Source organism: Dipodomys spectabilis, unplaced genomic scaffold (genome assembly GCF_019054845.1).
Source record: "Dipodomys spectabilis isolate Male_0828 unplaced genomic scaffold, ASM1905484v1 ptg000373l, whole genome shotgun sequence".
In the NCBI taxonomy this organism is placed as follows: Eukaryota; Metazoa; Chordata; class Mammalia; order Rodentia; family Heteromyidae; genus Dipodomys; species Dipodomys spectabilis.
The window spans coordinates 1,635,251-1,651,233 of record NW_024871050.1 but is presented as its reverse complement, the minus strand read 5'-3'; the positions used below and the strand labels follow the sequence as shown (position 1 = coordinate 1,651,233).

At 40.1% G+C, this 15,983-nt stretch overlaps 1 protein-coding gene across 1 annotated transcript in view; it reads left to right on the top strand.

Annotated features, from left to right (window-relative positions):
• Positions 1-15,983, top strand: part of Mpp4 (membrane palmitoylated protein 4) — a 37,407-nt gene that overhangs the window by 4,227 nt on the left and 17,197 nt on the right. Inside the window, exons 4-13 of the mRNA XM_042667020.1 lie at positions 1,750-1,830; positions 2,736-2,867; positions 4,257-4,338; positions 5,676-5,761; positions 7,298-7,369; positions 7,764-7,960; positions 8,501-8,565; positions 11,533-11,550; positions 12,584-12,622; positions 15,420-15,440. Coding sequence (XP_042522954.1) covers positions 1,750-1,830; positions 2,736-2,867; positions 4,257-4,338; positions 5,676-5,761; positions 7,298-7,369; positions 7,764-7,960; positions 8,501-8,565; positions 11,533-11,550; positions 12,584-12,622; positions 15,420-15,440 — 793 coding nt within the window. The remainder of the gene's footprint in view (positions 1-1,749; positions 1,831-2,735; positions 2,868-4,256; positions 4,339-5,675; positions 5,762-7,297; positions 7,370-7,763; positions 7,961-8,500; positions 8,566-11,532; positions 11,551-12,583; positions 12,623-15,419; positions 15,441-15,983) is intronic.

The window sequence follows — 15,983 nt, the reverse complement described above, 5'->3', positions numbered from 1 at the left end:
AAGCCTAGGGACAGTGCCCAGGCCCTGAGTTCAAGCCCCAGACTCGTAAAAGTTAAAAACAAATACATAAATAAATTTGCATTTTTCTCCTGGCACATCCTAGCCAACTTCACTGGTTTAATTTTCTTTCTAATCCTTTGAATACCAAACAAAATTGTTCATTTACATATTTTAATCTTGTCTTTGTTTCCTCTCTGGAATGTAAACTGAATGCCAATTTTTGTCTCTTTACTGCTATTTCTGAACCACCTAACATTTTTGTGTACCCAGAACACAAAAAGTGTTCAGTAGGGCTGGAAATGTGACCTAGTAGTAGACTGCTTGCTAGCATGCATGAAGCCCTGGGTTCGATTCCTCAGTACCATATAAACAGAAAATGCCAGAAGTGGTGCTGTGGCTCAAGAGGTAGAGTGTTAGTCTTGAGCTGAAAAAGCTCAGGGACAGTGCCCAGGCCCTGAGTTCAAGCCCCTGGACTGGGAAGAAAAAAGTGTTCAGTAAATATTTGTTTAATTGAACGAATAAATGTGATCTATTTATTATTACCTAGATCATGAAAAATTCAAAACAAGAAAGAGGGAAAAAACTATACACTTAATTCCAGTAATCAACAATTCAAATCATTCTCACTTGTCTACAGATAAACACACATGTGCTATTTTATTTATTTATTTTTGTATATTTGTGTGTATGTGTGTGTGCATGTGCATGTGTGCGTGTGCATGTGCGGGTACTGGAGCTTAGACTTTGGACTTCGCCCTCTCAGCTTTTTGGCTCACAGCAGGCATACTCCCACTTGAGCTATACCCCCAGTTCACACATGTGATATTTTATTCAGGTCTAGTCCTAGTGAGGGGGGGGGTAAACCTTTGTAAACTGCTTGTTTTCACACATGTAATGATGCTTGACTTCTGAGGATTCATGGGTACACATCTTGAAAGACTTTATGTCCTCTGAATGAAGGTCTACATTTAAAGCATAGCAAAGAGATCAGGACTTATTCTATCACTTTTATATTGCAGTAAACATTAATACTGTTATCAAATAATATATCCTGAAATAGAAATTCTTATTCTCATTTTGTATTTGGAGGTAGAGCATCCTATAGAATGGGATGTGAATCCCCTCCCCTTTACTTGAAACCCAGTGTTATTTGCTCATAAGAGTTGACTTTAATGAACAGTTACTTCAGTGCCATCAAAGGAAATGGGTCTTGGTTCACATGCTATCAGAAAATTGTGCCAGGGTTGGGCACTGGGGTTTAGATTAACCCTCAGTCTTAGATTCTACTTGCTATCGTAAAGTTTAATGGCATGTTAGCCTGTCTGCTATTTAGCCAGGGTGAGAGTGACTGGGCAAAGAAGACTTTTTTGATTAGCCTATATTGGTTGTCTGAAGGGCTTTCACTGTGATGTTTTCACACATGCATACAATGTGTGACCTTTATCAAATTCACCCTCTCTATCACTTTACCTCATTCCATCTGCCCTTCTATTAAGACAATTTCAACAGACTTCATTTGTCCTTTCTTTGTATATGCTTATAAAGTACTTTTACCATGTTCACTCACTTTAACTTTATTTGTTTTCCTCCTGTCTACTCACTAGAACAGAACCTGTTTTACATTCCTGTCATTCATTTTTAAGTATACATTAATTGTACAAAGGGTTTTTACTGTGATATTTCACACATGCATACAGAAACAAAGATCTTGAATTAAAATTGTATTATATTTGCTTGTCCATGAATCAGGTTGTGGAGCTGTTATGTGAAGCCCCTCAAAGCCCTGAGATCCAAGAGCTGAGACAAATTCTCCAGGCTCCACACTACAAGGCAAGTTCTTGGTGACATAGACAAGAAATGTCCATCAGGCACTTCTTAGTCAGAGTTGGGAAGAATGAGTATATGTGAGAGAAAATGTGCTTTCTGAACAGATGCTTTATCACTGTACACAGGTGGCCAACAGATTATATTTGAAACCATGGGTTTCCCATGTGACTGGCTCAATGCTATCAACCATGGAGCCAAGTTTACCGAGTTTATGGGGAAGCATCTAGAACTTTTCATTGTGCCTAGCTTCCAGCACAAATTCTAGAGGACCATCAGGTCAGTTAAAAGAGAAGTGATTTCTATAATTTCTTTCCAACTGGGGAATACTTTGAATTTTAGATCCAGTGTGAAAGGCATTTGGAATACACAGTGTGATGATTAACTCCTGTGAGGTGCTGTGTGAATGACATTTCATTGCACAGTAGACTTACCAACTACAGAGCCATTTTAAATCTTCCTGCAACCTTACCTATGAAGTACTTCTACCATATTCACCCTCCTTCATACTCTCCATTTCCAAACTCAGAGCTTGGAAGCGAAAGCCAGCCTGAGCTACATAGTGAGACCCAGTCACAAAAACAAACAAAATACCAACCAAACTTCCAAACAAACAAAAACAACCTCATAGGGGTTAATTCATCAACAAATTAGAACTCTAAGAGAAGGGCTCCATTTGGAAGAGTAGAATTGATGGGCCATGGATCGCTATTGGTTATCAAATGTCCTCAGCAGTATCTGCAAATTAGAGAATTTTCTTTGAGTTCTAATTGAATCCTATACAGCACTGTCACGCAGGGCTGTAGAATGAGCCTGAGATTGGTAAAAAGGGTTTTGATGTCTTGGATAGTGTTGAGTCACCATCTTCTATGCATATTTCCCATGTGTGACTTTTTCTTTCCTGTTCCCAGGCCTTGCTCAGTGCCCATGACACAGTAGCTCAGAAAGACTTTGAACCCCTTCTTCCCCCACTGCCAGAAAATATCCCAGAGAGTGAGGAGGCAATGAAGATTGTGTGCTTGGTGAAAAACCAACAGCCTCTGGTAAGGAAATAATTTTGTCTTTTATTTTACTTTATTTTATTTTATTTTTTTGTTTGTTGTGGGTTTGAATTCAGGACCTGGGCGCTGTCCCTGAGTTGTTTTTTTTTCTTTTTGCCGGTTCTGGGGCTTAAACTCAGTGCCTGGGAACTGCCTCTGAGCTTCTTTTGCTCAAGCCTAGCAGTTTACTACTTGAGCCTGAGTGCCATTTCCCACTCTTTTTGTTTACTGAGGAATTGAAACTAGGGTTTCATGCATGTTAAGCAAATACTGTACCACTAAGCCACGTTCCCAGCCCTGTCCCTGAGCTTTTATGCTAAAGGCTAGTGCTCTAGCACTTGATCCACAGCTCCACTTCTGGTTTTCTGGTGATTAACTGGAGATAAAAGTCTCACACACTTTGCTGCCTAATCCTCAGATCTCAGCCTTCTGAATAGCTAGAATTATAGGTATGAACCACCAGCACTGGGCTATATTTTGTGTTTTTGTTTAGAATTATACAGGGGCTAATTGGGAGCTAAATTATATGTATTAATAGCTTGGGCTGTGTGTGTGTGTGTGTGTGTGTGTGTGTGTGTGTGTGTGTGTATGCTAGTCCTGGGACTTGAACTCAGGGATTGGCTGATGTCTCTTCACTTTTTGTGCTTAAGGCTAGCATTCTACCATTTGAGTCACAACTCTACTTCCAACTTTCTTGGCGCTTAATTAAAGAGAAGAGTCTCATAGACTTTTCTGCTCTAACAGACTTTTAACTGCAGCCCTCAGGTCTCAGGCTCCTGAGTAGCAATACAGGCGTGAACCACCGGCACTCTGCTTTGGACAGTATTCCTATCTATGGTCACACATAGTGATAATACAATAATGGTACAATAAACTATGATTTTGCCTGTGGTTTCAAAACATTGTATAGTTTAATATTTTTGCTATAGAAACATTTCTGCTTAGTGCTTTTCTTTTTTGAAAAACATGACAAAAATTATTGTCTGGGAAATCAGATACATTTTTATTTTATTATTTGGCTTCTGATATATACATATATTAATTCCAATGTACTTGCTTCATTTCTCTTCCTCTACTAATAGGAAGCTAAGTAAGCCACTGATTTGGTTTTCTAAGAATAGACCTTGTAATTACATTGTAATCATGGGCGCTTGCTTTATCTTTCGAAGAATCTAAATATTTATCCATGTGGTTGTATGGAGACCTCCAAGAGCCAAAGTCAAAACCTTTCCTTTTTAATGTTATGTGGACAGACCACAGGGCACTGTGTGGCTTCTCTCTCCTTGGTTGGTATACGTATCCCTGTCTGAAAGATCAGATATGTCTTGATTGAGAGAAACCTCCAGAAACATAGTCAGGTGAAAGAAAAACCCCATTGTGTTCTTTCTCCAGGGAGCTACCATCAAACGCCATGAAATGACAGGAGACATCCTGGTGGCCAGGGTCATCCATGGAGGGCTGGTGGAAAGGAGTGGTAAGCTGGAACAACACAGTGCAAGTGTAATCAGAAGATGCTCAGTTGTGTGGTCTTCTTTCCAAAGAACCCCTTCTCTGACCTAGAGCAGGGCTTTTGCTTGATTAAAGCAGTAAAGAAAGTAGGACACATATTCCAGGGAAATTTTGCTCCCTTCCTTCATTTAGACTCTCCCATTCTGGCACCATACTAACTTTCTCTCAACATTCTCATGGCAAGCTACAAGGTAAGTCTTACTGTATTATGTTACAGATGAGGAACCCGAGACTCACAAATCACGATTCAAGGACCTGATTCTATGTTCCTAGCCTTTTGACCTTTTGGCTTTCTGAAAGGCATAATTCTTCCCCATCTTGAAATGTCGTTTGCTTGCTCTTTCCACCAGTTAAGCAAACTTTCCTCCTTTTATTGCCATGCTTCTGAAATGAGTGCTTCTATACCTCCACCTCATGTCCTTGCTACCCACAACCCCCTGCAACTTGCACATGGCCAATAATCCCATAACCCTTTCAGCAAATATTAAGGAATTCCTAATTGCCAAGTGTCTTGGCCTTCCTTCACTGTTAGGTTCATTTTGAGTTCTCAACCACATTGAATGCTGGTGACACCTTCCATGATGTTTTCATCACCCTTAGTTTCTGTTCAAGACACTACTCTGCTTCTCAGGTCACCTCTCCAACACCTCCTGTATCTTACTTCTTATTTTTTAAGGCTTCATCATTTTTACATGCGTGAAAATCTGACACATAGTGACTATGCATACTAATGGAGTACAATGTGACCATTCGGTTCACATATATAATGTATAATGATCAGATCTGGTAAATTAGCATTCCATCACCTTATACATTTATCATTTCTTTGTATTGAGAAACGTTGAGTTCCTCTTTTCTAGTTTTCTAAGTAAAATACAGAAAATTGTTGTACTGTGTTATAGCATATTAAAGCAATTTCCTTCTATAGAACTGTATTTTTGTACCTTTTACCAAAACCCACCCTCAACTTCAAGGCTTCATCTATCCTCGACTTTCTCTACGATTTCGATTTTTAAGAATACTTTCCTACTTTTTCACTTTTACTTATCATTTACTCTCAACTCTGACATCTTAATTTTTAGTGTTGTCTTCTTACCAGTGTTGTGGTTCCATTTTATATCCTATTAGCTAAAACAAAAATATCACCACTGGTATTGGTAAAGAGGTAAATGGAACATTAATCAATTTCTGTGGTGGTGTAAGTTGAAACATGTTTATGTTAGTGAGTTTGTTAAACATCTATTGGGATAGAGACATCTGTTTTCTTTGGATTCTTTGTCATTTTGTGTTCCTGTTGCCTAGGGCTGCTGTATGCTGGAGACAAACTGGTGGAGGTGAATGGAGTTTCAGTTGAAGGACTGGACCCTGAGCAAGTGATCCACATTCTGGTAACTGTTTTCTCTGGATTTTTCTGATCTGGCCTCAATGAGATGCTTAGGTTTTGGTATGTGCCTTCTGCAATGGGAAGCTTCCTACTTCTGGTCCCCATTTCTTATCTGTTGCCATATAGCTTATTGATCATCCTCCTTTATCCCCTAGAAACTCCGGCCCTCCTGGGAAATATCCTCCTTCAAGATTCTCCTCAGGAGAATCTTCTGGACCCCCTTCTCATTCCCTTAGAGTTCAATGGAAACAGCCTGATTAGGCAGAATGAGGTTTGGAGGAAAGTCTCAACCTGAGCAAACCAACCTTTGTTCCCCTAATGTTTTTATACAGTCTGATCTGTTTACCATCATCCTCCAGGAGAGCTTGGAAGGAGAATGAGTGACTGATGGCAGTATATAGGAGGAGACATCCTTGCTTGGCCCTACCTCTGGGTTCCTTGGTGGTTAGCGTGAGAGATTTGTAGCCAGGTCCCATGGGCCTTTGGTCCATCTTAAGGTCCATACCCCACCTCAGCCCATTCCTTGAATCACAGTTCAACTATTAGGAGTCATACAACACAACCACACCCATCTTCTCTATGCATACCTCAAGTATGGGATCTGAGATGGATTATATACATTAAGTAGCCCAGTAGTTCTCAAACTTAGTGCATGGCCTCTAGGCTTTTACAGTAATGGCTTGGAAACTGACCAAGGTAATGAGTGAACCATAAGGAATCATTTACAAGCTACTGCTGCAAGATTCTGTGTGGCATGATTCTATGTGACATTCAGTGTGGTATGCAAAGTCCCTACAAATGGGCTTTACTATAAACCACAGATATACATGCCTCTCCTGGGCCCAAGTAAGAATGGAGTCTTTTTATTCTCTAGAGTTTTGATACCTGTCACAATGAAGTTAACAAGGGGACTCTTACCTTCTGTATCAGGCTAGGAGGGTTTCTTTTGTCCTATCAGCTCAAGAGGTTTCCCTCTTTTAAAAATTATTATTATTGTTGTTATTATTTAAGTAGTTATATGAAGGAGTTTTAATTCAGTATATCAATTTATGTGTATAATACATCTTCATCAGTATCACCCCTTCTTTGCTTTGTTCTCCCCATCTCTCCCAACTCCACCTCATTTCCACCATTAGTTTGAAAGCTTGTCAATTCTTCTAGAAGACTTAGGCCCCCCATTTTCCCCAAAGACTGGAACATCTGGTGCAGGAAATGCCTTTGGAGTGAGGGGTGAGGAAAGAAGGTAAAGAGGAAGAAGAATCAGAAGATGAGTGACCTGTGGGAAGAAGGCCTTGCTGAGTGAAGCATTAGTGATGTGAAAGGTCCTGGGGAGAAACGATCCTCAGTGTGGATTTTAATAACAAATGACCAGTGCAGACACAGAGTTACATTACTTTCTAATGTCTGTTGCTCAGTGTGGAGTGTGACAGAGTACTATTAAAGTCAACTATTTAGACCTGGACACATTCATTTATAACTCTCATCTACCAAATCCCAGTAACTCTACTAATTCACCCTCCCCCATGATGTCATTTTCTAGGCTATGTCTCGTGGCACAATTATGTTCAAGGTGGTTCCAGTGTCTGACCCTCCTTTGAATAGCCAGAAGATGGTAAGATTTGATTGTGTCCTTCACGCTGTACACATGAATCCCCTAATGATGACAGTGACTCAATGTGATGTGTAATCATCTGACTCTCTATGCTGTTTTGAACATGTTTTTAATACCAATGACCTAAGAGACAAAAACAAGGGAACATACTAAAAGGATCCATATGGGATACCACCAAGTCAAGAAGCAACATCAAACATGCTGAAAGTTGTAGCATAAACATTTCAGTGCTAGGAGATTCTAGTCTCCCATAAACTTTTCACTCACGGTGTTCAGTGGTGAGGGTAGGGAGGAATGATAGAAGCAGTAAGTGGAGGAGTGGGAACAATGGTTTGAAGTCGTGACACCTACAAGCAAAGTTCTTCTCTTGGCATCATTATGCATCTGTCCTCAGGTTCACGTTCGTGCCATGATGGATTACTGGCCCCAGGAGGATCCTGACATCCCCTGCATGGATGCTGGATTGCCTTTCCAGAAGGGCGACATCCTCCAGATTGTGGACCAGAATGATGCCCTCTGGTGGCAGGCTCGGAAAATCTCAGATCTTGCTACCTGTGCTGGGTTGATCCCTTCTACCCACCTTCTGAAGAGGTAAGTGTGGGCATCCTGGCAAAAATGCATGGCCCATCAGACTTCTATTAGTGAAGGTAACAGGTTTCTCAGATAGTTGAGGTTAGGAAGATGGAAGGTATTGGTAGGAAAAGGACATGTTAGGAGTTGAAATCATGGACCAATTACAGTATTCTCCCTGCACAGGTGTGGGGTGTGAGAGTGAAAGACAATGGCTGAGGTAAGATGAGAGAAGATCACTGATGGTAGGAGAGGAGGTCAAGGTTCTAAGAAACCAGGACAGGTATTTCCAAGATTTACAATCGAGTAGTGTTGAAAGCATGAGAGAAGCCAGGAACAATAGAGGATGATATTCAAAGTGGCAGCTATTAAGGGAGAGAGAAATGGCAGTGAAACCCAGGACCCTTTTCCCTCTAGCACAGCGGGGTGCTGGAGCCAGCTGAGACAGGCTGGCATCCCTTCTCACATCTGTGTTAATTACAGTCAGGGTAGGCCTGAAATTGGTTTAGTGAGAGCATGGATACTAAAGATGTCATCAAATCACTGCTTTCTTTTGCCTAGGAAGCAGCGGGAATTCTGGTGGTCTCAACCCAATCAGCCTCATACCTGCCACAAATCCACCCTATGTAAGTATCCATGTGGTGATTCCAAACCCACCATGAGTACCCAGGGAAGCTACTCCCTGGATTCCTGCCTGAGACAGAACTCTAAATGCCCCCACTGCCCCCTAGTAATCTCGGATATTACACATTCAAAACCCTACCACAGACACTCATTCCTCTGGATAGAGAAGAATTTTCAGATTGTGAAAACCCAAAAGTTCTTTGTTGGTGACAGTTTAAGTCATCCTTCCTCAACTTAAAGCCCTTCAGGTGTCTTCAGTTAGTTTCGCACAAGCTTTCAGCTGAGTTCTATTGACTTAGATTAGTTTCACACTGATCAGAGTGATTTGATGAATAAGAATGGGATTGAATTGTTATTTAGTGCATGTAGTTTGAGTAGATAATAATATTCCATGAACAGGAGAGCTGTTAGTAAAGAGGCCCATGGTGGCAAATGCTTGTAAACTCCTTAATAAAGGCTGATGTGACAGTGGGAGACAATGGCTGAGGTAGGATGTGACCCCTTTAGAAATGGCATTCAAGCAGACCCTGAATAGGAGTGAAGGCCAAAGAGACATCAGAGGAGGAGTATCAGCAAACTCACTGAGCTGAGTGAATGCAAAGCCAATAAGCACAACCAGAAGATGAAAGAATGGAGAAAGATTTATTCCCTACAGCAGACAAGAAAAGAACCGGTTATTCCGGTTATACTCCTATAGGATCCCAGTTTTACTCTGGGATTCTGTAGCCTTTCACATAGGAAAGAATTTTATGGGTGGTAGTATGTCTTCCATTATATTCAGTTAGGAAATGCATTAGTGAGCATGCTCAGTTTAAATCATAATTAAAAAAAGATGACATTCGGGCTGGGAAGGTGGCTCAATAGTAGAGTGCTTGCCATGCACGCATGAGGCCCTGGGTTCCATTCCTCAGCACCACATAAACAGAAGAAGCTGGAAGTAGCACTGTGGCTCAACTGTTAGAGCGCGAGCCTTGAGCTGAAGAGCTGAGGACAGCACCCGGGCCCAGAGTTAGGCCCCACGACAAGAAAAGAAAGAAAGGAAGGAAGGAAGGAAGAAAGACCGCATTCACTGCATGTTTAGCTCAAGACCATGAGCAATATTTGAAAGGTCAGAATGGTATACAATAACCCTGTGGGCATGCTCAGCTTGTATCAATATGATGGTGGACAGGAACACTTCTGGGAAAATTTCCTTTCTTTTTCTCAAAAATATATTTAGTTGAAACCAAAAGAAAAATGCCCAGAAAGTGCATTAATAGAGGCATCTTCTCTTAAGAGTATCTGCTTTACTTAGCTGTTAACAAAAGGGTATTAAAGTAGAAACAGCACCAGTGTCACAGACTTGCTCATGGCATCACGTCCTCACCCACTTTAGGATTTCACACTTCTTCAGTGTGAAAGTTTTATCTTTGTGTTGCAGAGATATGACAAAAATCACAGAAACTTTTAAAGAAGGTATTCTTGTCTATTCAGATTTTTTTTGGGGGGAGGGGGTCCAGTTGTGGGGCCTGAACTCTGGGCCTGGGCGCTGTCCCTCAGCTCTTCAGCTCAAGGCTAGCGCTCTACCACTTGAGCCACAGTGCCACTTCCGGCTTTTTTCTTTTTGCTTATGTGGTGCTGAGGAATCGAACCCAGGGCCTCAGGCATGCAAGGCAAGTACTCTACCACTGAGCCACCTTCCCAGCCCTCTGCTCAGATTTTTAAAATTTTGTTTTGTTTTGTTTTCTGAGACAATCATGCCATGTAATGCAGGATAACTTTACATTCACGATCCTCCTGCTTTTGTCTCCCAAATGCTGGGATTAAAGACATGTAGCCCCATATCTGGCTCCTACATGTGATTTCTGTTAGGCTTTTTGGAAAGTTCATACTGAAGTAGTTTGCATCACTTCTTTCCTGTCCTCTTACCCCTGGAGTGGGACCACAGACTCAAAGGATCACTTTCACAGGGAATGTTTCTTATGGAGCATGATCATTTTGAAAAGTACTGGATCAATTCCTTATAATTGTTGTGGATGATGCTGCAACAAATATCCTAAAAGGTTGTTTTGTATCTCTCTCCTCTGCTTAATTCTTAGAGTAGGGGAAGCAAATATCAGGCGCAAGGTACTACATCAAGAAGTTTAAGCAATTTTATTAATCAAGAGAGTTTGAAAATTTTGAGACTTGTATTTACAGATGAATAGTAAAAAAAAAAATTTTTACTGAAAATTCTTGTGGTTGTGATTGTCTCTACCTCCTCTCTTCCTACCTCCTTTCTTCCTACCTCCCTCTCTTTCTACCCCCTCTCTTCCTACCTTCCTCTCTTCCTCTCTCTTTTCCTTTCTTCCTTCCATTCAAGACTTGAGATTCTAAAATTTACTGAACTGTGCATTAATTGGGAAATGAGTAGAGCCGAATCCTCACAGAGCTGACTGGGATGGAAGATGTGCATTTGCCAGCCGCAAGCAGATACCCATTTCCAGCCAGCCTCACAGATGTACTAGTTTCTATAGGGTTTCCAGTGAGCATTTTTACTAAATCCTCACTGTTGACACTTTTTAAAATTTTTATTTTATTTTAAAGATGCTGTACAGAAGGGTTACAGTTACATGAGTAAGGTAAAGAGTATATTTCTTGTTGAGCATTGTTACCCCCTTTTGCTTTTTTTTTTTTTTTTTTTTTTCTTTTTGCCAGTCCTGGAGCTTGAACTCAGGGCCTGGGCACTGTCCCTAAGCTTCTTTTGCTCACGGCTTGCACTCTACTGCTTGAGCCAAAGCTCCACTTCTGGCTTTTTCTGTTTATGTGGTGCTAAGGAATGGAACCCAGGGCTTCATGCACATTGGGCAAGCACTCTACCACTAAGCCACATTCCCAGCTCCGACACTTTGCTTTTTCTTACTGTATTTTACTCTGAAAGAAATGTGAGGGCATTAATTATCTGTACAATTCATATTTTCTTCCTGCTTCAATGATTTGTCTGTATCCAGTGATTTCTATGGAAGAAGGTAAGAAATGGTATTCAGAATCTCATCAGGTATTTTATTTTAACTACTTCATACATTTTTTAAAAAAACACCATAAGTAAATAGATGTTATTATTTCCACATTATGGTAGAAAAGGTAGGGTTTGGCAAAGGTAAAAATGTTTGTAAAATATTTCAGGTAATGTATTCTGGATTTAAGTGTTCCCTCAGTCTGATGAACCCTGTGTTAAAAATTAAATTGAGCTATCATTTTTTCCCTCTCCTTTATCTCCATACCCAACAATCTGAATGGTACATTATGATCAAGATCTCTCTCTCGCTCTCCCTCCCTCCCTCTCTCCCTCCGCCCGCCTCTCTCTCTGTCTCTCAAAGCCAGGTATCTTTGCAGAGGAGTGAGAAGAGAGAGCAGCAGTGCCCTTAAGTTGTCATCTTTACCTCATCTTTCAACCTGGAAAGGGAGAACAGACTTACAGATTGACTTTTAAAAACTGCTCAATTATATGAGCGCCTGCCCATGTCCCCCAAGACCAGGAGCAGTATGACATAGATATGTAATGACAGATATGGGATCCGAAGGAGGTAGAGAGGGTCAGGTTCTCAGCTACAGGTTAAGCCAGTTAGCAATTATTGAACAGTTACCATATGAGCTTTCCAGGCATTATCCCAGTGAATCCTATACTCTGTGGTAGGTATGATTTATATTCACATTTACAGATACTGAAAAGAAGCTTCAAGATAATTTGTCTAGCCTTGAAAATTCTTTTTTCTTTTTGTGCTTTTGTTTGGTTTTTGAGATAGGGTCTTAATATGCAGCCCAGGCTGGCCTAAAACTGTGATAATATGCAGCCCAGGCTGGCCTAAGACTGTGATAATATGCAGCCCAGGCTGGCCTGAAACTGCTATCCCTTTGCTTAGCTTCTCAAGTGCTAGGATTACACGTGTGCACCTCCCTGCCTGGCTGCCTATTGCTGTTTTAGTTTTAACCACTTTATTTTATAATGGACATAACTTTTATATTAAGCTCTAACTTCTACCTCTCTATGCTCTTTTATAGAAGATGACATGAAAATTGATGAGAAATGTGTGGAAGCAGGTAACTTTTCCTCCACATTGACTTACCTATGACCGTGAGAACTATGATGCTCCTCAGCTATCGATTATCAGAAGCAGAGGTGTACAGAGACCACAGGCCCTTCCTCGAAGAAATATGCAAAATGCCCTCTTTGCCCCTTCCCCCAACCACAACATGCCTTTCGCTGTGAGTGTACATTTGGAAAGAGACGTACAGCTGGAGAAGTGCTCCTAGGCTAGCCTAGGAAAATATTCTAGAAAATAGCCTCTTGTAAAAGATCTAGAAACAATTTACAATAATCAGTGTTTCAGATGGTGCTCATCTGAAACCCTTGTGCTCCTTGTGGAACAGTAGAGAATAGTGTTATGCCAAAATATATCATTATTTTAATGTTAAGTTTGGTGCAATCTTCTGGTAGATTTTTAGTAAAGATAGATGGTAGTAGGTTCCAAATTTTTGAGAAATATATGAAAACTTTTAATATTTCAGTATTTAAATTTCTTTTGTGAATTAGAAAAAAGGTCTTTTGTTTTCAAATTTATGGTGGTACTACAATTAGATCAAGCCTCACTAGAAAGCTGGTGACTCAAGCCTGTAATCTTACTTGGGAGATAGAGATGGAGGATCATAATTGGAGGCCAGCTGGGGCAAAAGCTCTTGAAACTTCATCTCTCTCAATGACTGAACATAGTTGCACATGGCTGATATCCCAGCTATGGGAGAAGCACATCCCTGGTGACACAGGGAGGCACAAGTAGGAAAATCAAAGCCCAGGTTGGCCCAGGCATGAAGTAAAATCCTACCTCAAAAATAACCAATGGAAAAAAATGGCTAAAGGCATGGTTCAAGTGATTTTTGTGTGTGTACCTTGCAAGCTCAAGGCCCTAGATACAACCCCCAATACCACAGAAAAGGAAGAGGAAGAACAGGAAGAGAAGTAGGAGGAGAGGAAGGAGGAAGAGTAGGAAGAAGGGTCATTAGGAACAAATTGGACACGATGGTGTATACCTGTAATCCTAGCTACTTGGGAAGAAGAGATAGGAGAATTACAGTTAAAGGTCAGTCCAGGAAAAAGTTAGAGATGCTTTCTCAAAAGTAGTGTTAGTCTCTCATCTCCGCTACTCATGAGGCAGAGGCAGAAAGATCATAGTGTGAGGACTACCTGGGCAAAAGTGTGAGACCCTATCTGAAAAGCCGACTAAAAGGAAAAGGACTAGGGGACAAGGTTCAAATGGCAGGGTACCTGATCAACAAGTAAAAGGTTCTGAGTTCAATCCTTAATACCGTCAAAGGGAGGAATCAAAGGAATCTGTGTATCAGGGAAAGCAGTTGCATAGATGTTAGCTTGACAAATGAAATTTTTCTTGACTTTAGTTGCTGGTCTAGTTTCTACAGATCAAACAATTATTTCAAAGACTCACATAAATTTTTCCAGAACAATTGCAGAAAAATTCTAATATGTTTATTTTACTAAGCATGGATTCTAGTTTTTAAAACTTTGGGAAATATTCCCTTTCTTTTTAAAATTTTAATTAAAATTTTATTGAACAACATGTTTGCATGTTTCAAAATTTGAAAACTACTAAAGCATATTCAAGTTCGTCTATTTCCTTGTTTTCCTATTTTTTTTTTTTGTATTGGGGATTCAACCCAGGGTCTCCAACATGAAGGCTTTATCATTGAGTCACATCACTGGTCCTTCAGTTTTCTCTTTGGAACCAACAAATGTCTTCTGTCTCCTCGTATCCCTCCAGACATATTCTCTGCATACAAAAACAATGATGCACCTCCAACTTTTTGTCCCCAAATATGAAAGCATATACCTTTTGATCTGTACTATATACACTATTCTGTTCCTGGCCTTTTAATTAAATGATTCTTTTACGTTTAAAAAAAGCCAAATTGTGGACATATGATTATGTCCAATTATTTCAGTTATAAGAAGTGCTATTAAATAGCTTTATAAATATATCATTTAACACATGTGAGCAATGCTTAGATACAATTTTGCCTGATAAAAGGATGTGTATGTGGATAAACATAATAATCCCTATATATTTCAAGTTGGTCCATGTAAATTCTAGTTCCTTATTCTCTCTCGCCGTTTTTTTTGTTTTTTGTTTTTGCCGGTCATGGGGCTTGAACTTTGGGCCTGTGCGCTGTCCCTGAGATCTTCAGTTCAAGGCAATTGCTCTACCACTTGAGCCATTTCTGATGGTTAATTGGAGATAAAAGTCTCATGGATTTTTCTACTTGGGCTGGCTTTGAGCTGTGATCCCAGATCTCAGCCTCCTGAGTAGCTAGGATTACAGGTGTGAGCCATCAGTGCCTGGCATAGCTCTTTGTTCTTTAAGAAATTGTCTCAGCTAATAAGATCTTTCTCAGTTACCTTAACAGACTTCCTCAACCAAGCCATTCATGAGCTCTTTCTTGCCATGCTTCCTTACTGTGGATGACCAGCTGTGCAGGCAGGGTGCAGCCCTTCCACCTCCACAAGCTATCCAGCAGAAAAGCTATGCTGTACTCAATTATCTGTCAGTGACCCTGCGATGATCCACTTTCCCTTCCCTCTAGTCTCTTTTTCAAGGTTGTTGAAATGAATGACATTTTCTTATGTATTTTATGTTCATGCAGCATCATAGACTGTCATAACATTCTTGTCATAACTTATATGAAACTGTATCTCATATGTGCCATAGAGAAACTGCTGACTTGACCATGATATAAGGAAAAAGGCAATTAGACTGCTAAAATGTCAACTTGATTTAGGTAGCAATATAATAACATTTTTGCTTTTTGCTTTCCTGAAAAACCACAGATGAAGAAACATTTGAATCTGGTATGTACTAGACATGTGTTTGGTAATTATTTTTAAATTATTTTATATTCCCTAACTTTGTATAACTTAAACACATATCTAGGGCTATGATATACTAATTATTCAAATGGAATAGTAAAATAATAGTAAAAGTAAAAACCATATTGGATGATAGCTATTTTAATTTGCTTCACTATAGCAACCATTTTACTATCTATATGTGCCCCCGTAACATCATGTTGCAAATCTTACATATACATATAACATTTATTTTAAAAATGAATTAACAGTAAAGTTCTGAGCTATTGTAGATTTCAATTAACCTGTGCTTCTCCTAGAGTCAAAATTGTCCCCAACGGGGCATTTTGGAGCACTATAGGGGTTGACAGGATTGTTTCATAGATTGGGGCACTACCAGCCTTTAACTGGTAGTATCAGAAATGCCAGGCATCTTACACTGTATGCAACCTCCCTGACAATGAAGGGGTGTCTCTTCTTATGCCATAGTGATATAAGTTTTCAGAAGATCTAACAAAAAAAGTCTATTCTGGAGGGAGACATTCG